Source organism: Phytophthora cinnamomi (assembly GCF_018691715.1).
Source record: "Phytophthora cinnamomi strain GKB4 chromosome Unknown Contig17, whole genome shotgun sequence".
NCBI classification, from domain to species: domain Eukaryota; phylum Oomycota; class Peronosporomycetes; order Peronosporales; family Peronosporaceae; genus Phytophthora; species Phytophthora cinnamomi.
In genome coordinates, this window is record NW_027150950.1 from 724517 (window position 1) to 751536 (window position 27020).

General features: G+C 52.7%; 7 protein-coding genes across 8 annotated transcripts; 2 read left to right on the top strand and 5 right to left on the bottom strand.

Moving 5' to 3' along the window:
- Positions 1-4960: 4960 nt before the first annotated feature.
- IUM83_04690 (Nucleoprotein TPR) lies at positions 4961-7384 on the top strand (the record flags this gene model as incomplete). Its single annotated transcript, XM_067928786.1, has 4 exons — positions 4961-4982; positions 5053-5303; positions 5400-6517; positions 6610-7384. The coding sequence occupies 4 exons, from the start codon at positions 4961-4963 to the stop codon at positions 7382-7384; spliced, it is 2166 nt and encodes a 721-aa protein (XP_067795993.1).
- A 173-nt stretch (positions 7385-7557) lies between these two features.
- Positions 7558-8348, bottom strand: IUM83_04691 (uncharacterized protein; the record flags this gene model as incomplete). The annotated part of the gene is made up of 4 exons (XM_067928787.1): positions 7558-7601; positions 7681-7897; positions 7970-8257; positions 8328-8348. The coding sequence occupies 4 exons, from the start codon at positions 8346-8348 to the stop codon at positions 7558-7560; spliced, it is 570 nt and encodes a 189-aa protein (XP_067796084.1).
- Positions 8349-16340: 7992 nt separating this feature from the next.
- Positions 16341-18992, bottom strand: IUM83_04692 (CAMK/CAMK1 protein kinase; the record flags this gene model as incomplete). The annotated part of the gene is made up of 7 exons (XM_067928788.1): positions 16341-17430; positions 17508-17891; positions 17959-18045; positions 18112-18206; positions 18262-18378; positions 18448-18583; positions 18655-18992. The coding sequence occupies 7 exons, from the start codon at positions 18990-18992 to the stop codon at positions 16341-16343; spliced, it is 2247 nt and encodes a 748-aa protein (XP_067796083.1).
- Positions 18993-19531: 539 nt separating this feature from the next.
- On the bottom strand, positions 19532-20239 carry IUM83_04693 (Protein kinase; the record flags this gene model as incomplete). Its single annotated transcript, XM_067928789.1, has 1 exon — positions 19532-20239. One exon carries the CDS (start codon positions 20237-20239, stop codon positions 19532-19534), a length of 708 nt encoding a protein of 235 aa, XP_067796082.1.
- A 239-nt stretch (positions 20240-20478) lies between these two features.
- IUM83_04694 (uncharacterized protein) lies at positions 20479-20970 on the bottom strand (the record flags this gene model as incomplete). The annotated part of the gene is made up of 1 exon (XM_067928790.1): positions 20479-20970. The coding sequence occupies one exon, from the start codon at positions 20968-20970 to the stop codon at positions 20479-20481; it is 492 nt and encodes a 163-aa protein (XP_067796089.1).
- A 273-nt stretch (positions 20971-21243) lies between these two features.
- Positions 21244-24837, top strand: IUM83_04695 (Pre-mRNA-splicing factor RSE1; the record flags this gene model as incomplete). 2 transcript variants are annotated; one of them, XM_067928791.1, is made up of 2 exons in its annotated part: positions 21244-23158; positions 23239-23252. In XM_067928791.1, the coding sequence occupies 2 exons, from the start codon at positions 21244-21246 to the stop codon at positions 23250-23252; spliced, it is 1929 nt and encodes a 642-aa protein (XP_067796088.1). The 2 variants fall into 2 exon arrangements, with proteins under 2 accessions (XP_067796088.1, XP_067796087.1); XM_067928792.1 differs by having other exon boundaries at positions 21244-24837.
- Positions 24838-24963: 126 nt separating this feature from the next.
- On the bottom strand, positions 24964-25761 carry IUM83_04696 (phosphatidylinositol n-acetylglucosaminyltransferase subunit h; the record flags this gene model as incomplete). The annotated part of the gene is made up of 4 exons (XM_067928793.1): positions 24964-25086; positions 25147-25266; positions 25351-25424; positions 25491-25761. 4 exons carry the CDS (start codon positions 25759-25761, stop codon positions 24964-24966), a joined length of 588 nt encoding a protein of 195 aa, XP_067796086.1.
- Positions 25762-27020: the final 1259 nt, after the last annotated feature.

Genomic DNA, 27020 nt, shown 5'->3' on the forward strand with positions numbered 1-27020 from the left:
ATAGTATATTAACAAGACACTAATTGACCTGCTACCTAGCGCAAGTTGACCACAGTTGTTGTATCCCAATTTGAGCGATTCTGGCGTAAGAACAGAATCGTCTCAGGCGCCAGCGACAACAGCCCATGTCGATGATGTCCAAATGTTACCCTAGCAATGCTGAAGAAGATTTCCACCACGTTGGACGCGGGCGGGATGCTCTTCAGTTGCTCGTACGTGACACAATCCTGCACAAAACGTCGACGTTTCCGTAGACGCTCCACATAAGACTCGGATGTGTCATCATCTTCCGCATTACTTGCCTCTTCAACCAGCCTGGTCGCTTCGAACGGCTTTAAAACGGCTTTTTCGGCCCTCGTCAAGTGGTGTGTTTTGCCTCGGAGCACGCGAACACACTCAGACTCAAGTCTGGGCTGTACACGATGTTAGCTCGAAGTCCTATATTATAAAAACAAAATTCAATTATTAATATCATAACAAATACGCAACCTCCAAATACAAACTTACCAAGTATATTGTGGCTTGATAGCAATTAGCTCGTCAAACCACTCACGAACGTCGATCAAATCAACATCTTGACCTTGTAGGACTTTAGCGACGAATTCAATGTCGCGCAACTCTTGATACAACGCGCTCAGGCGTTTGTTTGCTGCCGGCGACGGCAGCAGCTCCATGATGTCGTCGTCTTCGACGTCGAGGAACTCGAGCAGCTTGAGGTACCGCTGTACCATATCAAAGGTGGAGCTCCTTCGCGTGTTCTGGCGAATTACGGGCCGAAGTGGAGTTTTCAACCTTTCTAAATATAATAACAAAAGTAAGCAAGCTTGAGTCAGGAACACATTGCCACATCTCAAATGCACAATATAGCGCTTACCGTAGTTTCGCCGATTGAGCAAGGGTACGCAGCTTAACCATTAGCAGCTAAGTCCTCTTCGTGTGATGCCATGTCCGCTTGAATAGCAAGGTTCAATCGATGGCTTGCGCAGCCTACGAGCGCTACGCCCATGATAATTGCCAGCCGGTGGTTTACGGAGCAGTTGTCAGCGAAAAGGAAGCGACACTGCTACAGCTGTACGCCATAGTCACGGGGCAGCATGGTAGCGAGGTGCCCTTGCGCTTACAGGTCATCGTCTTGCGCGTCGAGCAGCGGCGCTATACCCGGCAGCGGCGTCTTTAGACAACCATTTACCTCATAACAGACAAACACGGCGATGTAATGCTCCGATGCATGTGTCCAGCCGTCGAGCAGGCTGCCGAAACGGGCAGGAATTTCTGCCGCGATTGAACGCTCAACCGCGAGGACGACCCCGTCCATGCCATTTCCTGCGAAATGGGATCCAGGTTGGAATAGCTGAATAACATTCAGAAAATGTTATTTTTAGTTACATAAGCAGCATAAGAACAACAACAACAATATGAAGCACAAATGCACCGCCTAGCTTCGCGACCAGGGTTGCTCACAATATCATTGTTACTTATTTTCATCTCATCAAGCAATAAGTAGCGGCAAGGGACCTTCAGGACCAGCAAATACATAAGGTGAAGTGAGAAGACGGCAAATAAATAACTAGTCGGATCTACGAGTGAGATCATGTTGGCAGCGAAAGGTACCTGTTCATCACTGCATCCACCGTCGTGACGTCCCGGTACTTGCTGTTTACCTTCAAAACAACAGCATCTCAAGCATCAGCCGCGACAAACGGTTCCTCTCGTACCGAAGCACCATTCGCGCCATGCTGAACAGCCGTTCAGCTGAGTTCAATGTCGACGGGATGACATTCAGTCAAATGTACGCGCTTGCTTCGTCTGGAACCTTCCTGCGCTTCAAAATCCTGTCCGCGAAGCCCACCCTGGTCGTCTCCTCGGTCGCTTCGGCGAATGCGCTCGCTTCCCTTTCAAAAGGTCTTAGCGCAGCCTTTTCTGCCCGAGAAAGCTGCTTCACTCGCCCTCCAAGGACTTTAACCACGCCGTTCTCGAAGTCAGGAGCAGGGACGATATCAGCGTTCGGTGCTGCAAAACTCATCGATATTAGCAACTGGAGCAAAATATCAAACATAGTGAATTCACACTCACCAAGATAGTGACGGCGGGTTGGCTTTACCTCCAGCAGTCCATCGAGCAGGTCGCGTGCATCCAAGAAGTTGAGCTCCTCGGATTGAAACTTCATCGACACAGACTCAATATCTACTAGCTCAAGCAACAACGCTTTCAATCTCCGGTTTGCAGCTGACGAAGGCATTAGCTCAGCGAGGTCCTCGTCATCCGCGCTAATAAACTCGCGCAGCTCGAAGTAGCGCGCGAGCATAGCGAAAGTGGAACCCCACCTAGTTTCCTGGCGCAGCTTTGGCCTGAGAGACGTTTTCAACCTTCATCAAAAATATTATAAGATAAATTCAACCACAAAATTGCAACAATGCGTACCGCAACTTGGCGGCTTGAGTCAGCGTCCGAACCGCAAGGTTCAGACGATGGGTGGCGCAGCCTACCAGCGGCACGCCCATAAGGCGAGCGAGACGCTTGTTCACCGCACAATTATCTCCAACCAAAAAGATGCAGTTAGACAGTTGTTTTTACTAAAACATTGTAGAAAAGCAGCCAGCGCGACCGTACGCGTCTCCTCGTTGAACCGACCAGAAGCGTCGACTACAATCGGAGCCAGAGAATGCAGTGGGTATCGTGGACCGAGGGCGTGTTGTAACACGCGAAGACACCAAGGTAATGATCTGTTCCGTGAGACCAACCGTCCAGCAGTAGCCCGAGCTTGTCAGGCATCTCGTCGCCGAGCTTCTTCTCCACCACCTTGGTGACGCCCACCACGTTGGCCCGAAGTGTGTTGCGACTCACTGGGGGTAACTTGGTGTACCTAACACAAAGAAACCAAAAAGTAGAAAAATATGATTACTTCCAAAATACAGTATTTCAGCGAATTTTGACCAATACGAACCTGCTCGTGGGCTCCATTTTAACAAATGAAAGGGGGAGGTTTCCGTTAACAACCCACTCGAGCCACGCATACCGGTTAGACGCCTTCTGGTGAACCCGCGGCAACAATGATCCCATGGCGGAAATGCTAGCATCCTCCATCTCCAGCTCAAATCGCGAGTGATCCGACTTCACATAGGACACCAAATTGGTGTACCCTATCTTTGGGGTGTGCCTCCGGGTCTTGCCACATGCCTAGCAAATTTCGAGCCCGGTCGGATCTCCATCTTCAGTTAGGTAGGGTTTGAAGAAGAACGTCGCAATCTGCTTGGGGGTGAACTTCCAGTTGGGGCGTTTAGGAGCAGACAGACATTCGGACATGGGGCCGGTCTGGAGGATGAGGTTGCTGAAGACTCTTAGCACTGTTGATGCGAAATGCAAAATGATCTCGAGACGGTCGAATCAATGCACCAGCGACCAGCAGAAATCTGTTGCTTATCGTGTGGGGTCAGAATCATTGGTCCTCTTTGACCCAATAAATGTTGTGTACCCAAACACCAAAATCCGTAAATGATATTATGATTGTAGCACTGTCAATAAATAAAATATTTGCATAAAAACTGTAAATATATTTGTGAGCAACTCTGTTCGCGACTCTCGCAGAAAGCTAGAGGCAGATTGCACATGACGACATATGTCATCCAGCCATGGAGATTGATTGAGTGCTGAGTGGCGGACGCAGTTGACGAGCGACCCTGCTTCCGCTATTGTAGCGTCGATCATGACTGTCTCGTAGTCAGGGTGCTTCCTTCTGACATGTTGGATCAGGTTAGAGTACCCATTCCGATGGGTTTGCTTCCGCACTGTGCCGCAACGGCAACGGAAATACTCCAGAATCACCTCATCGCTCTCATCGCGTCACGGGCGGAAGTAAAAGCCCGAGACTTTGGTATTGGTGTAGGTTGGGTGAGGGGGGGGGCAGCGCGAACCATGACGCGGGTGGGGGTTGGGGCTTAAGCAGTAAAAATTGAAAACTGGGGGCTGTGAGCTGAGAGCAAACCAGCTACAGGACGCACCAGTAAACCCAGCTTTCTGGAACGACTGGCAGCAAGTAGATACCGTATTTATCGGATCGAGTGAGACGAAATAAAAAATATTGGTCGAAACCAAGTTAAAAATAAAACCTTATATCGTTTTTTAGTTCGGCGGCGATTTCCCCGCCAATGTCACCCCTCACGCACAACGACACGTCCAGCATGCCGGGCAGACCCAAGAACAAGAATAAAGAGAAATACATGGTATGAAGAGCATGGTCCCCACTGTCTTACCTAACCTAACTCCATTGTACCACGCAATCTAAGGGAGCAATTGCACACACACAAGCGACTGGAGAACCTACATTCAGAAAGTGCTAGATGAAACAGATCATACGCGAAGATATCACCACGGCATTGTTACCGTTTTGAGAGGTCGACATCTGGCTTCGTGCAGAACTCATTGCTGCACAAGTGATGCGCCTGACCGCCACAAACAGAGCAAGGAGATGTCTCCGCTATCTCGCTCCAATGACAGTCAATCTTAGCGCACTTCATGGGCGTGTTGCTTGAGCCGCATAACGAGAAATTAGCGACGGAGCGAGTGGGGGAGGCCGCGAAGCCACCAATTTTCGCGCCCTTCGAAGATCTCACATGGGTTGAAGTTTGGGGAACTATAGTAGTGCTAACTAGTACTACTAATGGCATTTTTTCTCTCTACTATCAATTAGCACTACTAACCACCAGTACTATAGCATAGCACTACTAATTAGTAGTAATATAACACTACCAACGCTACTATTCTGGGGTCTATTACCGAACCCTGCTTGTATTATTTTAACAAAATATTAAAATATTTGCCAAGTCATAGTCAAAACAAAATCTCTCCGACTTGATTTTTTTTCCACGACAATACTTCGGTTTTACAGCAAAATCGTGAGCAAAAGTTTTGGGTCTGTTATTGCAACATTTTGTTTGGTACGTCCAATGGACGCTCAAGCTGGATGGCATCGACGCGGCTCGAGCGTACGTCGCCCGGGTGCAATTTCAGCTCCTCGTACTGCATCCAACTTGTCAAAGGCATCTTCATCTGCAGCTCAGCAACGTGTGGCATCCGTTGGGGCTCTACGGACTTCAAATCAAACCTTACAACGAGGTGCCGAGGCTCGAAAAGGCGGATCCGCCAAGCCGGAGGCCACTCCGTCGCGATGGAGAGAGATGCGGCAGTCTGTGCGCACTAAAGCCACGCTGGAGACGGAAGAGAGTCGCCCCGTTAACGCGAAAATTGCGGATCTGTGCCCCGAGGACCGGGAGAAGGTGGCCAACTTGGTGCGCCGAATTGTGGAGGTGAAGAGACGTAATTGCAAGCAGTTCTAGCCTTGACTGTGCGCAGAAGAGTGGTTTTGATGCTAAAACTCTTTTTTAATTGTGGATTTGTGGCAGGTGGGAACGCTGCATGAGGAAGGAGAGAAGGAGTTTAAGAGGCAGCGAGAGGTGCTGGAGGCGGAGGTGAAGGAGCTGCGGGAGCAGGTGAGGCGAGATGCGGAGGAGATCCAAGAGTTGACGGAGGAGCTGCGTTCTGCGAGAAGGAAGGTGCTGCTATTTGAGGAGCGGGTTGTCGTGCTGGAGGAGAGCACCGATGCTGAGACCCGGTCGAGGCTGGAGACTGAGCAGACATTGGACCTGCTGAAGCTAGAGGTTGATAAGCTGCGTGCGCTCGTGCAGCGACAGCAGGAAGAGATGAGACACAAGACGCAGGAGCAGCAAGAGCAATTTGATGCCGAGCTCCAGCAGGTGAAAGAGGGCCTACAGGAAGCCCAGGAGTTGCTGTTGAAGGAGAGGAACGAGCGCGTCCTCGAGAAACAGAAGGCCCTTGATCAGCGGCTTGAACGCTCCGCAACGGCTGGCGAAGAAAAGTTGGAGAGACTTCACTCACTGATTCTTGAACAGCAGCAGGAAATGCATTCGAAGGTGAAGCAGCAGCAGGAAGTGATGCAGCTAAGGGCAACGGAGCAGCAGGAACGGTATGAAGCTGAGGTGGAGCAACTGAAGGAGGACCTGAGAGCTGCGCAGGAACTGCTTCAACAAGAGAGACAAGACCGTGGTGTTGAGAGGGAAATCGAGCATACTCAAACCAGTGAACAACCTATCGAAGTAGCCCCCGTGGCACAGACTGCAGTTCAAGACAGGAACGTTGCTGCTCCCGACCAGCCGATCCTCCCCTCGAGCGCTCGATACCCAGACCAGTTTTCAACCGATATGGAAGGCGACCTCGCCATTTTTGAGGAAGTGAAAGACCTGTATGCCGAAGACCTGTTCGCATCTCGCCGCTGGGGCGAAGGAATCCCTGCAACAAGTGCAGCAGCGTTAGGCCGGCCAACAGGTCGAGTTGAACCTGCACCCTGGCATTTCGCCAACGCCGACTTCAGCCCACCAGATACTGGGCGAATACCTCTAGGCCCGGTCTTATCTGCACACGAACTGACCGTACAAGAAGCCATTGAGAGGGACATGGAGGCCTTGCTGCGCAGCGAGGCACTGCATACCCTGGACGCCCTGCAGTAAAGTGTAGCATAATGATTGCACCCTTCCTGCGGATCAGATCACCCAACAAGGTATCTTGTAAATTGTATGCTGGCTGTATCATATCAAGTCGCACATTGCGATCGTCCAGTATGGCGCCAATCGACGACGAACTCAAGAGGCTGCAGGCTCTCGCCACCGAGCAATGGAAGCTGCGCTCCACTCAGCTCCACAGCATCGCCGACAACCCGCAATCACTGGTGCAGCACCCGTCGACGCCCGTCGTGTGCGGAGCGTTCGTGCTTGGAGTTGGCGTGGGGCTACTCATTCCACGACTGCGACAGCCGTTCCGTCGGTTCGCGACGGTGGAGGACCTGCCCAACAAGCTGTTCCACGAGGAGGGGAAGATCAAGGCCGTGGCGGTGAATTTCAGCGACGGCGACACGTTCCGAGCGCGTCACTTGCCGCTGTTCCGAGGCGCCGGGAGCTTCGACGGGAAGCTCTCGGACCACACGCTGCAGATCCGACTCGCCGGCATCGATACGCCCGAGACGGCTAAATTCGGGAACCCGGGCCAGCCATTTGGAGACGACGCCAAGAAGTGGTTGGCGTCGACTCTTGAGGGGAAGAAGCTGACGCTTACCCTGCTGCACAAGGACCAGTACGCACGTGCAGTGTGTATGGTGCAATACGGCTGGTGGCCCTTCCGACGTGATGCGTCGGAGGAGATTCTGAAGGTGGGGCTTGGTCAAGTCTATCGCCAAGCGGGTGCGGTCTACGGCGGCAAGCAGGAGATCTATGAGAAGCTGGAGGAGAAGGCGACGAAGAAGAAAAAGGGAATCTGGAGCCAGGGGAAGAAGATGGAGAGCTCGAGCGAGTACAAGGCTCGCATGCGTGCAAACTAAGTTGAACCAAGGTTGATCTTGCAGCGTGGAGTTCCAACAGGTGATCGCCAGTGCGATTGGCTGGCCGTCGCCCCGTCAAAGCGATGCTGTATTGTTGGTTGCGAGACTGCTAACTAAACATGATGTGCGTGATGTACGCGATATCTATATTACTCCAGCTCTCGGTTGGTACTCTACGTGGTTTTCTTGCTGATGAGCAGGTTCCGTCTTGCGAGAGCTAGCACAGGATATCACGAGATTACGAGCTTATTAGTTTTTATCGTGGAGTTCGGCGGAGCTGGATGGAATTAACGTACGAGAAGAAGCAGGGGCACTAGTTATTCGCCGCGGAGACGTGCCTGGTGCGCGCTTGCTTGGAGATGATGACGTCGGCAGGCAAGGAGGCTTCAAGTGGAATGCGCGCTGTTTGATAACGCTCGTGAAGTTTATGGTTTTGGTTCGAGTGGGCTCGGGTTTTGAGTTGCTGCATGACCGACACGGGCGCTGAACCCTGCTTTGCCTGCGGAAGAGCGTCTGCAGTAATTCAACGAGTGAGCAAAACTTCCAGTACACCCAGTCAGAATCAGAATCATCCTCATTCCGTACCAACGAGTTCGACGTGCTACATGAACATGACGCTGTCGGTTCAGCGGATGACAAGTCTTCGGACTTATCCCCACTCCAGCACTCAGGAGCGAGATAGTGGATACGACCATGCGGGACCACTTGACCTTCTCTGTGAGTTCTATCAGACGACGACAAACCCAGGTCCCATGCAGTCTCGGTGATGAACGTAGCTTTAAGAGGATGGGTTTGGTGCTGGTTCGTGGGAATAGGAGTACGTGGGGATACTGCGTCCAAGTTTGAGGCCGGAAGTGTACACGTATCCATGTGCTATACAACTCAATGTTAGCTATCAGCAGCACAGATATCGGCACATGAATATATCTGCTGAATAACTTACCGCGAAAGTGGATCGGCGCATCCTCGATGCAAAAAGTGGCAGATCTGGTCCTTCATTCGATTCGTCCCCAGCTTGTACTTTTACTCCTGGTGATAACGGCATGGCGTAGAAATGTTGTTCTAGCGGATCTTCGTCGAAGAGAGACTCCTTCTCGTTGTCACCACCGACGTTGTTTGAGCTGCTAAACACTCTAAAACTTGGGCGGGGTGTGATTCGCCCACAGCTAATGTCGGGGAGGACGCTTTTCGCACTGACACTGTTCCGCTGAGACGGTAAGTTCTGAACGGCGTACTCCACCTTCACTTCCTCCTCCCTTTCGCCAAAGCAGAGCACTTTAGCTGGCTGTACTCTGTGAGCTGATCCAGGAGGGTGTGGCCTCCGTCTAGCTGATGTAATTGATGATGGCGAATTTGATAGTGGAGGTGGCGAGCGACGTGTTCGTGAGCTGCCAACACTATTATCGTGGCGAAGCGTCTCGGTGTCGACGTTGAGTTGCAGCCCAGCTGCCGCGTAGGAATTATTGAAATGTGTATCCCATGGAGGATCCAGCACGTTAGTTGTCGCCACAACATGATGAGCCGCTATTGTTTTTCTAGGGGACACCAGCTGATGCCTGCTTGACGTGTGCCCCTGAAGGTTCTCGCGAGTTTCAGTACTGTAGGGAACTCCCGGTTGTGGACCTGTTAATTCTATTTGCGCTGAAGATGCTCCGTGCTGCTTCTTGCGCATTTTGCTCTTCGCCGTTAACCGAGAAGACGTGACCGAAGCTGGACGTGCGTGAGACCGCGTCGCTGACTTCACTACGTGGTGGAGTGATTCGTTGTCGTAGTGGTCGCGCTTTGGCGTTCTAATTGGTATCAGTTTTGGCTGATAGGAAGCATCAATTGGACAGCTCTTTGGTGAATCAAGTGTCTCTGCTGGTGCGTTGCTTCGCCCAAGTAGAACTCTTGAATCCTCCAAAACGCTGACGTCGTTGGAATCCACGCCTAAATCTCCTGTTGGAGCTATGGCTGACACTAAAATCTCTTGGAATATACTTGAGCTCCAAGCCGCCACATACGTGAACAATCGCTTGCTAATGACATTCTCCATGGATTGTCCTGCACTACCAATCGCGATATCGGCGAGTAATTCCATCACCACACCCTCGAAATCTTCCAAACACCACAATCTTTGGTTTTCACTGGCCGTAGCTGCGTCGGACTTGTCGCCAGTTTCAACAAAGATGATCCTACTGTCCTGCTGTTCAATAGCGGAGGCATGGTTCTCGTCATTTTCGCTGTCGTCATGCAATCGGGATTCTTGACCAGTAATTGGCACCTCCGGAGTCATTTTGGCATCGTCCGAACCCCCGGTACTGATCTCGTGGCAAGCGCAGCAAGCCAAGTACAAAGCAAGTCTTCATGGGAAGTTACCACGACTATAAGCTCCTTGCTCTATTCGATTCCCTAAAATACTCCTCTATTTCGGCTTGTTGAGCTGCGGCGATGTCACTGCAAGTGCTGCGAGTTCGTGCACCATTGCCTGCTGGAAGATCGGAGAACTCACAGGCTGCTTTTCAGCGCATACCCGATTGGCAAGTTCTTCAGCGATCCGCTGACGTTCCTCTGGGGTGAGATCTCGCTGTGGTGCCTTTCGTTCGAAAAGTCTACTCAATACACCTCGCTTCGCAGGTTTCGCCTTTGTTTGGTTGTGACTGCTGTCGGTACCCCCACCTGGTGTTCGAGCTCGACTCCCTGGTCGGTCTTGTGCTTGTAGCTCTCGAAGCTGTTCCTTGAGTTTGACCACTTCACTTTCGAGCTCGACCTGGCGACTACGTTGAATCTGTTCACGCTCTGCCAGCTCAAGGCGATGCCGCTCTTCCCCCGAGAGCAGCACCATTGGTTTTTCATTAGTTGACTCTTTTGTCTCGACGTTGAAGTAGATCGTGGCCTTCTCGTCCTTGATCTCGATCCAGTCACCGTGTTGAGCTGCAACCGACCATGGCAACCAAGTGTGTCGACGTTTGGCACCTTTCGCGTGAGTTTTGCCGAAGCAGCCGTCGCAGAAACCATCTCCACATAGATTACACAACCTTGTACTGGCACGGACATCGCACTCGACGCAATAAGTGTCTGTTTCGTGCTCAAGAAGGTCGCGTAGAACGTCGAGATCTGTCCAGGTGTGCTTTATGCTCCGTCGTTTGCGTCCCGTGTGCGATGAAATAAAGCATGCTTCGCAGAACTTGTCACCTCCACACGGATCGCACTGCCTTACAGCGAGTGAGTGGCCGCAGTCGCAGCACAGTAGAGCTCCGCGACGGAAACGTAGCGCTTTTTCGACGTGGCGAAGTTTCTTTGCTGTCTCGTGATCACGCGCGAAGCATGCTTCGCAGTAGAAACAGCCAGGAGCTAGCTTACTGTCTCCAATCTCAGTAGTATCGATGCGAATCGTAGAACTTCCTGCTTCAGGAACTCCTGGACTTGATTCGGGTCGTGGAGGAGGAAAACACTCGTAGCAATAGTAAGCAGCGAACCCCTTTTCGGCGGGTTCTTGGTTGCTAATGTTTACAGAAGCATTGTCGCCATCGGTGCTGCAGTCCATTCCAGACTCGCATCGAGCAGGAATTTCCGCGGCCTCTGGAACAACCTCGAAATCGTGCTTGATGGTGCTGCTAACCGCTGCTGAGTTTTCTTCAATCGAACTCAAGGTATGCTTTTTAAAGCATGCTGTACAATAGAACGCTCGTTTCGTGTCTTCACAGTCCAAACAACGCTTAGTTGACTGAGCTTGCTGGCACTTGATGCACTTGCCTTCCCGTAAAACCTCCTCGAGTGGGTCAATTTCCTTAGGTTTCTCTTCTTCTTGGACTTTCGATTCTTCGGGCTCCTTATCCTTTGCATCCTCTTCCTCAGGCGAGTGCTTTGCCTTCTTCTTTCTTGGTGGAGGTGGGTCCCAGCTACTTTCCTCCGTGCTCTCGTTGTAGTAGTAAACATTTCCGCAGTCATCTGCGAGCTGGATCCACGGGTCTTTCTCATCCTCATCACCGTTTTCATTCCCCTCATCTTCGCTCTTATCACCTTCCTTTTTTTTTGTCACGGGCGTCTTCAGCAACGATTCAATTTCCCGCTCTGCATTCAGCTCTTTCGCACGATATTCGGCTGCTTCGGCCTTCACACGGGCTAGATCAGCTTCTCGTCGCGCTTCACGAAGCTGGTTTGCAGCTTCTTGAGCACGCTTTACACACAGTTCCATTTGCTCGCGGTCGTAGTTTTCTTTCCAAAGCCTCTCTTCCTTTTTTCGCTTCCGTTCGCGAATGTAGGCTTCCTTAAGTTCCGCCAGCCTTCGCTGCTCTCGCACACGTCGAACGTAACGTTTCGCTAGCCATCGTCGTGCCCAACTTTGAATTTTGGTGGCTCTTTTCTCTTTAAGACGACGGAGCTCATCCATTTGCATTCGGTGCACCCAGTACGCCATGCGCGTAGCATATCCTCTATAACGACGCTGCAGATAAACAGCTGCGTGATCTTCGCGGGCCAAACGATCATGCCCAGCCTGAACCTGTATACGCAGCCACCGCAATTCTTTCGTTGTAAAGCATGCTTCATCTTCTAGAAAGCGCTGGGTCACGTAGGTCAGTAGCTCTGAAGAAGCCTGGTGGGTCACCCAGCCTACACCACCCTGAATGCCACCACTTTCAGAGCCAAAGTATCGTCGTTGCTCAGCTTTTACAATGCTGAGTGCCTCGCGAAACAAACGTGCGGTTGTCTGGGCTTCGTTTTGGCGCACAAGTTTCTGAATGAGGACCACTGAATCTTCTCGCCGTTTGGCTTCGACTCGCAGTCCATTCAATACTTGGCTAGCTGCACGACATGAGTACACGCCTTTTATCCATGTTTGAAGTTTGTGAAGTGCTTCGCATCGACGAACGTGCCGACGTCGTGCGAGAGCACAGCGAATGCTGCATTGAATGGTTAAAATCGCGTGACGTATCGACCGATATCGATTTCGAGCTACCCGCCCACGAACATGCCGTTGAATAGTTGAAGACGCACGCCTTCGACTCTCCTTCTCTGTGTGGAGCAGAAATCGTTCGCATCTTGCGCAAAAGCACCGATATGCACATTGAATCACAATTGCTGCCTGGAAGCGGCTTTGCGCAATTCGTTCCCGTCGCTCAGCAAAACGTTGGCCTAGCGCGTACAGACCACGTCGTCGACGGTAAAATCGCTGCAGAAAAATTGCGGTTTGCTCCATCCGGTGGGCTTTCAGCTTTATCGCGTAAATTTTCCGAGCTATCAAACCCCGTAAGACACATTGGACTGCGATGACAGATTTCCACTGACGTCGTGCTAATTCCTCCGCTGCAGCGCGAGCCAACTTTTCTTCAAGTATTCTCTTGCGCTCACGAAACTTTGCTCGGAGTATGGATAAAAACCACTGGTGTCTTAGCCACCGTTGGAGACGGAGAGCTGTCCTTTTAGCTTTCACAAGCCACTGTCTCCGTCGATAAGCTTCACTCCGAGCGAGAAAGCCTCGACTAGTCCGCTGCATTTGCGTTGCAGCCCTGTTCTCAAGTGCCAGACGTATCGCACGCACGGCACGACAGTGCGCGACTTTACGTCGAGCTACGTACGCTCTCCACTGCGTTTGAATCCGGAGAGCTCCCTCCCGACACTGTACGCGATGAGTAATGCGACGTCGTGCAGCTACTCTCCGTAGAAACAGTTGTATATTCCGTGCTGCGCGATTTTGTTTTGCGAAGTCAAAGCCAAGACGAAGTGTTCCCCACCTCATGTTTGTACCATACCGCTCAAAACGTAGCAGCGCCTGGATAGCTTGGTTTCGACGGCGGTCTAAAGCCTGGGCAGCCTGACGGAGTGCCTCAAGATGATGTCTTGACCGTCGGGCTCGAACGGCATTCTGAATAACACTAGCTGCTACATTCCGCTCGTTCTCCACCATATCTCGTGTTAGTGATTTCCAGCGCTGAAAGCCTTGAGCCAGTGTTCCGACATAGGCATCGCTGGAAACACGTTCGAGCAATGCTACCGCACGTTGTTGAGCGAGTCGAAGGCCTTCTCGCTTTCTGTCTTCGCGTCGAGAATCCTTAACAAATTCTTTCCAGCGAACATAGCTGTTAAACAGCATCCGGTGCTGCAACTTGGCGAAAATTGCTGTCACTACGCGTAAACCATCTTGCTGGGCATCTGAACGGCGCATCAGGTTGCGCTCAAAGAGGAAAGTCAGCGGGAGGCGGGACTTTTGATCGGCAATGCGAGCCATAACGCTCTCCTCCAGACGCTGTTCTTCGTCGGCAAGGTCCTTGATTTGCTGAGAATATTTATCGAGCAATGCACTGGGAGTAGACGCTCCTTGATTCTTCATCAAGTCCATTTTGCTTCCTCGCGAGATTGATGCTAGAGGTTTTGAGGTAATTACTGGAAAGCTAAATGCTAGGAGATTCGTCGGCTTTTTCCGTTTCATTGGCTTCCTCTTTTGCTTTCGAAGCTGGACGAGTAATTCATGATCCTGCTGTAAAGTCTCCAGCACAGCTTCTGAGTCCTCCACTCGATCATTCTGTGACTTCATCGCTCTGTCTGGTACTGATGATGCTGGCATTAATGCTGCCGCCTCGCTAACGGAGAATCGAAGTGGTGGCATCATAGTCTCTTCATTGTGTGGAGCATTATTCATCTTTAATTTTTCGGTGCTGCTGGTACTCGAGAAGATTCTCTCGTGATTTCGTAGGATAGCGCTGATCTTTGCTTTGGTTTTCTTCTTTCCTTGGTGTTTCCCATTTCTAACACGTCGATGTTCTTCTTCTCCGCTTTTCCTCCCCTTTTTCGGGCGTTGTGGCTGAGCTGTCGACCAATTCTCTTTCGCCTCCTCACTCGATAGCGCTGCTGGTGAGCGCGGCGAGACGTCAGACACCCACCGAAACGGCGACCGGAACTCTTCCAGCGCCTCCTGATCCACTCGAAGCCACGGATACTTTGCCGCCAGATACGTCACATCCCAGTGGCCACGAGGAGGAGGCAGCGCCATTTTGCTGTTGGCATCGAGGTGAAGGACGTGCGAACGAACCGTTACGAATGGGGTGGCTACATTGAAGTTGTCAGCCAATCAGCGATCGATAACTATTTTCTGTTTGAATTCAAGGCATGCAGCATTCGAGAGCATTTCCAGCATGATGTCTAAGTACGCCGACTGGTCTCCCGCGAGCGTCTTCGGCTCTACAGTGGCGACCTCGGGGATCTTAGCAGCCTCTTCTAGCTTGGAAGGACAGTCAGGGTCTCGGGTTGTGTCGTCGAAAGCCAAAGTATCACCCAAGAAGCGCGAGCCGACTGCAAATTCGATACCGCAGGAGCATAACAACAATGACGAGTGTCAAGAGGCAAAGTCAAACTTTCTGGCTCGTAACAACACACGCGCAGAGCGCAAAAAGGAACTAGCGGCTTTGCTGCTACAGCGTCAAGTGCAGGTATGGCTTTTGCGTCGCCAAGAAACGCAGCGACTGCAGGAAGTCCAACGACTGCGGAAGGAGCTGTATCACGCCGCGGCTAGCGTGATTCGGGAGAGCTATAGCCGATATGTTAAACGGCGAGCGATTGAGAAGTATCTGGAGGAAGTAGAGGTGTTTGAGACTCAGTTGAACGCCCTGTTGCACGGTTGTCTCGGTCGAAAGCGCCAGAAGGAAGAAGTGCAGCGCTTTGCTGCCGTTCGCCAGCACCAAAAGCAGCTCGAGGAAGACCACAAGCGGAAATTGGTCCACCACTGGCTTACGCTTTGTGTGAAGACTCACCGCGCAAAACAAGAGCAACAGCGTTCGCAAGCTCTCGAGAAAATTTTAAGCTGGGTGCGGCGGCGGATGTTGCGTAAATGCTTGGAGGCGCGAGTTGCTGCTCGCAAAGCTGAAAAGCAGCGACAGGATCATCGTAGACGCAGCGCGCAAACGATTGCGACTTTTTATCACGTATGCAAACTCCGACGCATAGCAAAGTCGGAATTGCAGCGTCGCAGGCGCCGTCATGATGGCGCCATGATACTAAGCAATACTTTCCGCTTGATTGTTTTGCGTCTCGCTAAAACGTGCTGGCAAGTTCGACTTCACAATTTGATATTGGGAGATGAAGCTGCTAGAAAAGTGCAGCGGCTTTATCGAACGCATCAGGTCGCTGCAAAGTTTGTACAATATAGGACCAGTAGCCGACTACTGCAGCGTGTGTTTCGGGGCCACCTGGCTAGAAAAGGTTTTGCTATACTGAAGCAGCAGCGCATTCAAGAGACTGTGAATCGTCAACACAACAACGCAGCTACTGCGATCCAACGATATACCCGAGGGCATTTAACGCGCACATGGTTCGGTGGAGTACTTCGTAAATTGCGTGAACGATTCCGTTGCATGAACTGTGGGGTCGTTGAGCCGAGTGGAACTTACTGCAAATATTGCGGACGCCATCGCACGACAGCGGGTCCTCTCTCGAGTGTTCTCTCGCTCCACGAGAGGTGGCAGCTCGATCGAGCATCCCCCTCGTCGGCGTTGAAACCAAAACAAGATACTCCAATTGTTGAAGGCGCCATCTCTACACCAGCAGCCACAGCGCTTTCGCCGCAGAAGCCGACACTCAACCATTCTCGATCTGCTTCTTTGAACATTATGGCAACCGCTGAACCTTCGACCTCACTTGCAGTGGTTCTGTCACCTCGTCATCGTCGCCTGGTAGCTCAAAATGCCGGAGCATTTGTGCGATCAAAGTCACTTAGCGCAAACCTCGATATCTCTCACAGCAACTCAATTCCATCCATTAGTGAACAAACCATACAACGGGCTGCGGCTCTAGTTGATTTGCAAGCAAAATACACTGCATCGGCCCAAGCTCAGGCACTTGAAATGCATCTCGCGCGTTTGCAGCGAGCAGAAACAGTCATCAACAGAGGCATAACAAAAGAAGCAAGCATAGTGTAGTACTACGAAGTAGTTTTTTTTTTCTTAATCGAAGTGCTTGCGAATTGCTAAGCTAACCTTGTAGACTAATGTCTGTCCTTCGGCGGCGTCGCCACCAGACCTCCGCCTGTAGCGCTGTTTATCGATGGACGTGGGGACTTGACCGCAAACCATTCGTGTAGTATAGCATCCTGTGCTGTAAGTCGGCGTGCTGGGTCTTTCGTGAGCAAACCACGTAGCAGCGCTTTCCCTGCGGGGGATACGCTGCGCCAGGCTGAATCGGCCTCGAGGTTGACTTCTGCGTGCAGCGTCTTCTGGATCACCTCACTCTTGGCTTTTCCGTAGAAAGGAAGCTCACCCCGTAGCAGCAGATACATGATGACTCCAAGTGACCATATATCGGCTTCACGGCCATACCCAACAAGTGCCAGCACTTCTGGAGCTACATAGTTTAGCGTCCCGCACGGCATTTTCATGAGCTCTTCGGGGTGAACAAGCTTTGACAGCCCGAAATCTGCGATCTTGAGATCGGTGAGCGCTTCGCCGCACAGAATATTCTCTGGTTTAAGATCACGGTGCACGATACCCAACCGGTGCAGGTAGTTGACGCTTTCAAGCAGTGGACGCATCACGAGACGAGCCTCGGCTTCGGTATACCTTGCTCGTCCAACGATCCGATTGAACAACTCGCCACCGGAAACCAGCTCCGTGACAATGAAGATGTGCTGGCGGTCTTCGTACACGTCGTACAGACGAATAATATTCGGGTGGCGAACAAGTTTCAAGATAGCGATCTCGGTGCGCAGAAGTTCCTTCTCTGTAGGCTGCAATTTGCTTTTGTCGATAATTTTGACTGCCGACTTGATTCCACTTTGTTTGTGCGTAGCTTCGCAGACCTTGGAGAAACGACCGCGTCCGAGTTGTGCACCAACGTCGTACACTTCTTCAATCGAAATCTTGTCGGTGGCTTGACGTAGCGCCGCAGCCCAACGCTTTTGAGCTTCGAGTGAACGTGCGAACACCGTCCGCTTCTCACGAGAGCTACCTGGTTCCGGGACAATATCAATGCCAAAGTAGTGCACGCCCTTCTCGACAATTTCATTCTGGGCGGGCAGTACGTCCACGTAGCAGTCACTTAAGAAAGTCACTCCACGAGGTGCGGTGTCGTCTGGGGAGCTGCAATAAACAGTGGACATTATGCGTCAGTTTTCGGACATCTGGCGTTAGCAGGAAATAAAAACGACATGACGCACGCGTAGTAGTAGAGGAAGTTGCCTTGCAGCACGTAGTGGCGCTTGATCATTTTTCGTAGACGCAAACCTCGCTTCCACAGATCTCCGGAGACGCTGCACGAATCCTCCACCAAAATCGCACCTGGTATTTCATCCAGCGCTTGCGAAGGTGTCGGGCTTCCACCAGAACTGGTGAATGAGCCGCATCTTGACACAGATGTGGTTGTGCCAGTGGTTCCTGCTGGCAGCGAGAGCAACCGATCCACTTCTGCGAGAGCTACCTGAATCTTGGAGGTTACACTTTCGACGTGGCACGCGTGCCTTGCTTCTTGCAGTAGATTGCGAGTCTTTTCCAGCTCCTTTCGGCTAGCCCCCTCTGTTGCGTTTGTCTTCGCTGCTGGGCGGCTGAAATACGACAGGTGCATATAGTTAGCGTGATACTCACTAGAGCGAGGCAACGCCGAGTACTTACTTAATGTGCAGGTTTGCGAACGAATTGCGCTTCTTGCGCATCTCGCCTTGTTCCCCAGGACAGGGGCTACCTGGGGTTAAGCTAGATCTGCGTCGTAACAAGTGCCTGTCAGATTCTGCTCACATCAAATGTGTAATGGCAAAGATGACATACCCGTCGACCGGAGCAATGGGGGCTCCGTTGCCGTGCGGACTAAGGCTGCCATTTGACATTGTTTGGTCCTCGACCGGCAACACACTCATCAAAAACTGCAAGAAGAACAAGTCAGTGTTGAATTGATAAAATGAATGTGGATCAACTTACGTTTGTGACACCAGGCGTATTCTCGCACCAGTGGCAGAACTGCTCAAACGTGAGCCTTGTGTTGGGCGGGCACGGGGAAGGAAATGCCAGGTCTACTAGAGTCTCCACCTCATTCATCTACCCAGACGCAGAAAGCAACATTGTTAGATGGACGTCGTGACCCTCCTCAAAGAACTGAGTACGCACTAGCTTGCTTGGACTCGACGTTTCTGGAGAATTGTTGGCTTCTTCATCCTGTATCTTGGGCTTTATGAGCTCCAACGCTGATTCAGGGAACTGGTGCAGCATGGTCAGAAGCTCGTGCCGAGAAATGGAGCCGGCCCTAAGGAGACGTCTACTGTTAGAGAAACTAAAAGGCTTCTTGGTAGCCATGAATCCAGACGTGCGACGTACTCGCTGAGGTCGTAGAGATCGAACACGAATTTGAGCTTCTCCTTTCGTGACCCGCGAAACAGAATGGCTAAACCGTAGACGAACTCATTGTAGTGGATGGAACCGGAACCACCCTTGTCGATCACTTCAAACAACCGCTCGCCTAGTAGCCCTCGCATGGGGAAGCACTTCAGAAAGGTCTCCTTGTCCACGCTGATTCCGTCTTTGCCGCTGGCTAGACCCTTGAAAGTCTCACGCAGCAGCCGCATCTCCTCATCGCCAAACCGCTTCGTGGCCTCTCGCTCCTCGGATGACAGCCGACGGCCCGAAAACTCGCGAGAGAGTGGCGAGTTCCCCATGAAGATCTTCGCTCGAGTCTTCACACAACCAGCTCTTTGTAAGCTCCTTGTACTCTGCAGCAAGATGCAAGATGGGAAATGAATAACGTTGCGCATGAAGCCAACAATAGCTGGTAGTTTTGCATAGGAGTCTCTTACCTCGTGCACGTGCACACCTATCAAACATCAAAAGGCTGAAGATAAAACGGCACTACGTTACCAAGCCAACGAAAAGTTTCAATCTGTCTGGAACGTGAATTCCGTTTGGGATCACCGCCAAATCAGTGCTGGCTTTAACAACTTGTTTTGTACGGCTTCAATGCAAACTACGATTCGAAATCGAAGGAGCCGCGCTGGGTGCTTCAAATAACGAGATCGCAGTTGGCGTCAAAATGTGCAATATGGCGCCATTTTCTTCAAGTCTCACTAAACCTAGATTCAGGTATCAACAGACTTCGCTTCAAGACTCTGGGAAGATAAACATCATGTTGTATTTGTTAAGGCCCTAGGTCACCCTGAAACTCGATCTGCCGGCCTGCTCTGCCTACTCTGTTCTTACTTCACGCGCTGCAGTTCATCAGCACAGCCTCCGCGAGTTCTTGCTGCGAGGTCGCCAAGTCCTTCTCCGGCGTGGATTCGTGCACAGAGGTCGTGGTCTCCTGGCTCGATGTGGTCTTCTGCAACTCCGACGTCGTGTTGACCTGGCCGTCCTTGCCAGCCAGTAATGGAACGCTGCTATACTCATCCTCCATTTCTTGTGCAGGTGCTTTAGCTTTCTCCGTGTTGACGACCGGCTCTGTCAGTGGTGGCTCAGGCATTGCCTCGTCACTTTCATGCTTCGGAGAGATCTCGGATGAACGGGAACTGCTGACCGGGGCCTTGCCGCTTGATTTCTTCGGGGCCGAGTCGCTCAAGTAGAGGCTTCGGTCGCAACGTCCTTCCGTGCTGCGCAGCACCCGAGTCCTCGGGTCGATCACCTTGCGGAGAAGGCTGAGGTCGCCTATGTGCCACAAGGCAGTTCGCGCGCGGTCAATTACCGCGTCTGCGTGAAGGAAGGTAACCTCGTCCTGGAGGTAGTGGCACACCCCGCTCACGTCCGTTAGTTTTGCTTTGAGTTGGTCGAATTCAACACGCAGGCCGCGGAGCTCCTCCCTCAATTTCGCGTCATTCTCTCGGAGTGCCAACGAGAGCTTAGTGTACGTCTCATCCATGGACTCAAGAGACTCGGTGATCTCTGACGCCTTGCGCTTGCGATCCGTGCGCTCCATGGCGAATTTTGCAATGAGCACAGCAAAGAAAATTGTGCCAGTAACTGAGCTGAAGCGACATGCAGTCATTATCTGTCGCACTGAGTACCTGTCGCTCGACAGTTTGTACCAATATCCAAGTCATTTTCAAGACCATTCATTAGAAAAAAAGTTTTCGCTTCAGCTGCAACGTTAAACTTACTACTACCTCCAGCAAAAAATCCTTAAACATGAACACTACAGCACCCCTACTTCCTAACCTACGCCTCAGTCTTCTCCTCCTCTACACTGTCGCCCACCGACTCCTCGCCTGCATCCGACGCAGCGCTGGTGTAAGCGCTGCCCGCGCTCTTCCTCGGCGTCCACTTTCTCGTAGACCGAATTCGAACTTCCTGTTTCTCCTCTTTCTTCGTCATAGTATCCGGCAAATGCGCAGCTTGGTCGTGGAGAACAAGCGTCCGAACCTTGCCACGCGGACGCCGGGGCTTCGGCTGGAGAGCTCTGTAGATGACGTTGAAATCGCCCGCGTAGTGCACGCGTTTCTTCAGCATGTCCACCACGACGTCCGGATCGATGAGTCCTTGTCGGAAGCGAGCGTTCTCGTCCTCCAGTGCCTTGATCCAGGTCTTGAGGCGGGTCCCGCTCTCTAGCACGCCCCGGTAGAGCTGCGAAAAGTCCGTGACGGCCTCCGGGTCCTCCGCTTCGGCCTCCCCCGCTCTCGCCTTGCGCTTCCGACTCCTATCGCGCGGCATCGCCAAAGCCGTTGTGAGCTAGCTCCACGACGTATGTACCCGAGCGCAAGCCCCACTCGTCCCAAGCAATAGGCAGCAAAGCCAACGGCTGCTCGACAATGCGCATCAAAGTGGCACAAGTTGAAGTTGCCTTTTGTACGTACGCATTTTGCTGCGTACACTTTTTCCTGTGCGTACACTCCCTACGAGTGCGTCCACTATTTGTGTGCGCCACGCCATCTCCCCTCCGCACCCAGACGCCATCCAAGCGGACGGAGCCCCTGGAGGAGCGTGATGCACCTGCTGAACCTGACGCTGCAGCCGCCCACGGGCGTGCACGCGGCCGTGTACGGCAACTTCTCGTCCGCGCAGGCGCAGGAGTTCGCGGTGGCGCGCGGGGACGTGCTGCAGCTGCTGCGGCCGGACGAGGCGGGCCGCCTGGAGGTGGTCATCTCCACGCAGGTCTTCGGCGTCGTGCGCGCGCTGCAGGCCTTCCGCCTCACGGGCGGCGAGCGCGACTACCTGGTGCTGGGCTCGGACGCGGGCAAGCTGGTGGTGCTGGAGGTGAACGCGGCCTCGGGCCAGTTCGAGGCGCGCCAGAGCGAGACGTACGGCAAGACCGGCTGCAGACGCATCACGCCCGGCCAGTACCTGGCCGCCGACCCCAAGGGCCGCGCGCTGCTGGTGGGCGCCGTGGAGAAGCAGCAGCTGGTGTACGTGATGAACCGCGACGCGTCCAGCCGCCTCACCATCTCGTCGCCGCTGGAGGCGCACCGCTCCAACGCCATCCACCTGGGCGTCGTGGGGCTGGACGTGGGCTTCGAGAACCCCGTCTTCGCCTGCCTCGAGCTGGACTACGCCGAGGCGGACGCCGACCCGACGGGCCAGGCCGCCCGCGAGGCCGTCAAGACGCTCGTGTACTACGAGCTGGACCTCGGCCTCAACCACGTCACGCGGCGCTGGAGCGACCAGGTGCTGCGCAGCGCCAACATGCTCGTGGCCGTGCCCGGCGGAGGCGACGGACCCGGCGGAGTGCTCGTGCTGGGCGAGAACACGGTGCAGTACAAGAACGAGGGCCACCCGGAGCTCACGTGCGCCATCCCGCGCCGACAGGGCGAGCCCAGGGACATCGTCATCGTCTCGGCCGCCACGCACAAGCAGAGGGACCTGTTCTTCGTGCTGCTGCAGTCCGAGCTCGGCGACCTGTACAAGATCTCGCTGGACTACGCGGGCAACGCCGTGGAGGAGATCAAGATCCAGTTCTTCGACACGGTGCCCGTGGCGTCGTCCATGTGCATCACCAAGACGGGGCTGCTCTTCTGCGCGTCCGAGTTCTCGAACCACTATTTATTCCAGTTCTTGAGTATCGGCGAGGGCGACGACACGGCCAAGTGCTCGAGCTTGGCCATGGACACGACCGAGTTCTCGACCTTCCCGTTGAGGACGTTGACGAACCTGCAGCTCGCGAGCAGTATGGCCAGCTTGAGTCCGGTCACGCAGTTGCTCGTGGACGATTTGGCGAATGAACAGACGCCGCAGATGTACGCGCTGTGCGGAAACGCCAACCGCTCGTCGCTGCGTGTGCTGCGCCACGGTCTCCCTGTTACGGAGATGGCTGCGAGCGCTCTTCCTGGTGTCGCGAAGGCAGTGTGGTGCTTGAAGGAGTCGTACGCGGACCCGTACGATAAATACATTGTGGTGAGCTTTGAAGATGCGACGCTGGTGCTGGAGGTAGGCGAGACGGTCGAGGAAGTCACCCAGTCGGGATTCCTGCGTGACCATGGATCGTTGCTGGTTGCACTGCTGGAGGATGACTCAAAGCTTCAGATTCACGCGAACGGAATCCGACACGTACCGAAGTTCCAGCCTGTTACGGAGTGGAAGGCCCCCGGTAAAAAGGTGATTGAGCACTGTGCTGCTAACTCCCGCCAGGTTGTGATCTCTCTTGCTGGTGGTGAAATTATTTACTTTGAACTGGGTCAGTCGGGCGAGCTTGCGGAGAAGGGCAAGCTGGATTTGGGCTTTGAAGTCTGCAGTTTGGACCTGGGAGAAGTCCCCGAGGGTCGCCAAAGGTTCCAGTTCATGGCGGTTGGTAGCTGGGATAACACAGTCCGTATTCTCTCGCTGGACCCCAACGACCTTTTCCGACAGAAGTCCACACTGGCGTTGACGTCCCATCCTCACACTCTCTGCCTTGCTCAGTTGCAGAGCGAGCCGTCGACGCCGGACTCGGAGCACTCGTCTCAATCCCTTTTCCTGAGTATTGGTTTGGACAATGGTGTGCTGCAGCAGTCGCTGATTGACCCGATTACAGCTAACTTGACGGATTCTCGATCGCGCTTCCTCGGAACCAACCCGGTCAAGCTTTTCCGTGTGGCAGTCGAAGGTAAGCGCTCGATTCTTGCGCTATCGAGTCGTGCGTGGGTTTCTTACTTCCACCAGACGCGGAGACACCTCACGCCACTGTCATGCGAATTGCTTTCATATGCAAGTTCGTTCAACTCCGAGCAATGTCCGGGTGGAATTGTTGCTCTGACGAACGAAGGAATGAAGATTCTGACAGTGGATCAGCTCGGAGATACGTTTAACCAACAGAAGTGCAACCTGCGCTACACGCCTCGCAAGGCAGTTGTTCACTCACCGTCGCGACGACTAGTTGTTATTGAAAGTGATCACAATGAGTACGGCGCGGCTTACAAGAGGCAGCACGGTCTCCGAATCCCCGATATCCGAAGTGCTGCCGAGGTGGATGATGAATATGAGGACGAAATTAACGAAGCATTGCTGTTCCCGCGTGGCCCTCTCCCTGTTGAGAAGGACAAGTGGGCATCCTGCGTACGCATCGTCGACCCAGTTTCGTGCCAGACTGTGGTTTGTGAAGAATTAGACGTGGATGAGCGTGCACGTAGTATTGCTTCATGCGTTTTCCATGATCGTGGTGGTGAAGCATTTATCATCGTTGGCACGGTCAAGAAAATGCAGCTGCACCCTCAGAAGGCGCCAGCAGGGGGCTATCTGCGTGTCTACCGTGTTGTTGAAGGCATGCAGCTTGTGCTTGTTCACACGACTGAGATAGATGACATCCCGCACGCTATGTGCGAATTCCAAGGACGTCTCTTGGTTTCTGTCGGCCGGGCACTTCGAATCTACGACCTTGGAAAGAAGAAAATGCTGCGCAAGTGCGAGAACCGCAACTTCCCCTCGATCTTGGTGGAACTGAAGGCTGCTGGTGATCGTATTTACGCGTCAGACATGCATGAGTCCTTCCACTTCGTCAAGTACAAGAAGGACGAGAACCAACTGGTGATTTTTGCTGATGACTGCGTGCCGCGCTTTATCACCAGCAGTGTGCTGCTGGATTACGACACGCTGTGCGGAGCTGACAAGTTCGGCAACGTGTTCGTCTCTAGACTGCCGTCCGAAGTCTCGGACGAAATTGACAATCCTACCGGCAACCGTATTTTGTGGGACTCGGGAATTCTGAACGGTGCGCCGAACAAACTAGAGCAGGTGGCACAGTTCCACGTTGGTGACGTTGTGACGAGTATGGTGCGATCGAGCTTGGTTCCCGGAGGAATTGAGGCTATCATCTACGCTACGATTATGGGTCGCATTGGCGCTCTCATCCCGTTCTCCTCCCGTGAGGACGTGGACTTCTACACCCATCTGGAGATGTACATGCGTCAGGAGCAGCCCCCGCTTTGTGGTCGCGACCACCTGTCGTACCGTTCCTACTACATCCCAGTGAAGAACGTCACCGACGGCGATTTGTGCGAGCAGTTCAGTTCGCTCAGTGTGGAGAAGCAGGCGAGTGTCGCCGAAGACCTCGACCGAACGCCCGCTGAGGTGCTAAAAAAGCTCGAGGACATTCGCAACCGCCTTCTGTAAGAGAAGTCAAACCCTGAGCATTTCGACAGATTAAACCAAATAAAAAGGATAGGCGAAGCACAGCAACAGTCAAAACTGGGTCCAATTGGTTGAGCACGACCTCCAGAAAGCACGATCGCGCGACCATTACCACGGCTTGGGCGCCATTTCCCGAGGAAGTTGCATTTTCCGGTTACTGCCGTCCGGGAACAGCAGCTTCTTCGTTTCCTGGTAGATACCCTGCAATACCGTCACCCGTGGCCGGAACGTCTGTCCAACTGAATGTTAGCCGTAAAACAAATCACAAATGCTGTCGTACTTCCAGCTTACCTCGAACGGCAGCAGCATGTCGCTCTGTCCCTCCACCATGAGCACCAACGAGTACACCACGTTGGAAAACGTGATCGCTTCATTCACCGCCACGGCACATATCTTCTCCAGATCCACAAACTGCCACAAGAAACAGATAAATAAAAAAGAATGAGCATTCCACATTGACAGACTGACTGTATATGCCTTGCTTCCATCCCCCACCTTGCTGGTAACTGCACCATTGCGTCGCTTCTTGCTCAGCTTGACCCCCAGCGCCGGCACCACCAGCAGCGATTCTGCATAACGTTAAGCACAATTACTACCAGCAGCTATGAACACGAGTTCACCCAACTGCTGCAAACCTTCGACTACGACGTTGCCCGCGACCCGGAAGACCCAGAAGGCCAATGCTGCCAGCGTCAGACCCAGCGCCAGCATCAGCACTGGAGACGGGGGTGATGCACCCCATTCAACCGCCGACAGCAGGCCCCCCGAGCTCAGGAGCAACACCAAAATCAACCACCACGTAGCTCTCCCTCTCCTCTCGTTGGATCTCGGTCCAGAGAGCGCGAACTCCACGCCCTGCTGCCCGTACGCCCGCACACGCAGCACCACTTCATCCGCTCGCGACATCGTGCCCATAGTGCGTTATTATGAAGAGCTGCACCAATCAGCGTGCAGGAATAGTAATATTCAGATACACAGTAGGCTTTTTGCAGGATAAATGACATCTTCGCCCCAGTGCGGTTCTTGTTGGTAGCAGGGTGTGTTGATTGGGACGCTGGAGTCAAACTCGTTATTATGAATCCGATGATGTGTGCCAATGGTTTTCCAGTCTCAAAGTGGAAAAGCATTGCGACCGCGCGACTGCTTTCAAGGTGCTCTGAAGATTACAAACACTGATAAGTGTCAACAAACCAATTCATTTTCTTATCGAGGCGTCGTCAGCTACTATCCTTTTTTTTCTTAGATTTGGGGAAGTAAGAGTCCCAACCATAACCGAGGACACTTTCAGTATCAACGTCAGGCCAGCGAAGATAAGCTCGCAACAACAATACGGAACGTTCTGCATCGAGGTTATACTGTAGCAAGCACTCCTCACTACTCCGCGGTTCCAAATGCAGAAAAGTACCAATGCAGAAGAAACTCCACCACGTCGGCATGCTCCGCGGAAATTGCACGTGACAGCGCATTATTGCTCCGACATAAAAGGTTGTAAGGCGTTGCCAGCTCCACGACACACCTTACTACAGCAAGATTCCCAGTTGTTGCCGCCACCTCCAACACTTCTCGGACTACCTTTTCTTTTGTCGTAGGGGTACTATCATCGCCATCCCCAGTATATCCTCCTCCTCCAGGATCAATAATCTCAACTAGCAAGTACTCGACCGTGTCAAGCTGATTATTTGCGGCAGCAGACACCGCCGCGAGCTTCAAGCAATCCCTCTTAGAATCACTCAAGGTCTTTGTCTGAGCTGCCATAGCCTCGAAAAATTCAACATGGTCCACACAGCAAAACTTCCCCCGCTAGCAGCAACAGTCCTGATGGCCTCTAGCACCGAACAATCGAAACGCTTCACCAAATTGGACAACCATGCAAGATCCCCGATCTGTGCTGCAAGATCCAATGCCTCCTCGAACGACATCAAGAATTCGTCAATCGTTCGGAGAACGTGAGGGAGCGCCCAAATGCGGTCTGGAAAATGTGCATCACGTAGTCTTGTGTAAACGATGTCACCCTCGGCGATTCTTGCCTCCATTTTGCAAGCACAGCATAATATGCGGTGAGTACTGAAGAAAGAGCAGAGCAAGTTGAAGATCGGGTTCAACTGTCAAAATCTGTCTGGGGGTACACGGAAGCGCGTCTGCCCTAAAACCACGAAGGCAGCAAG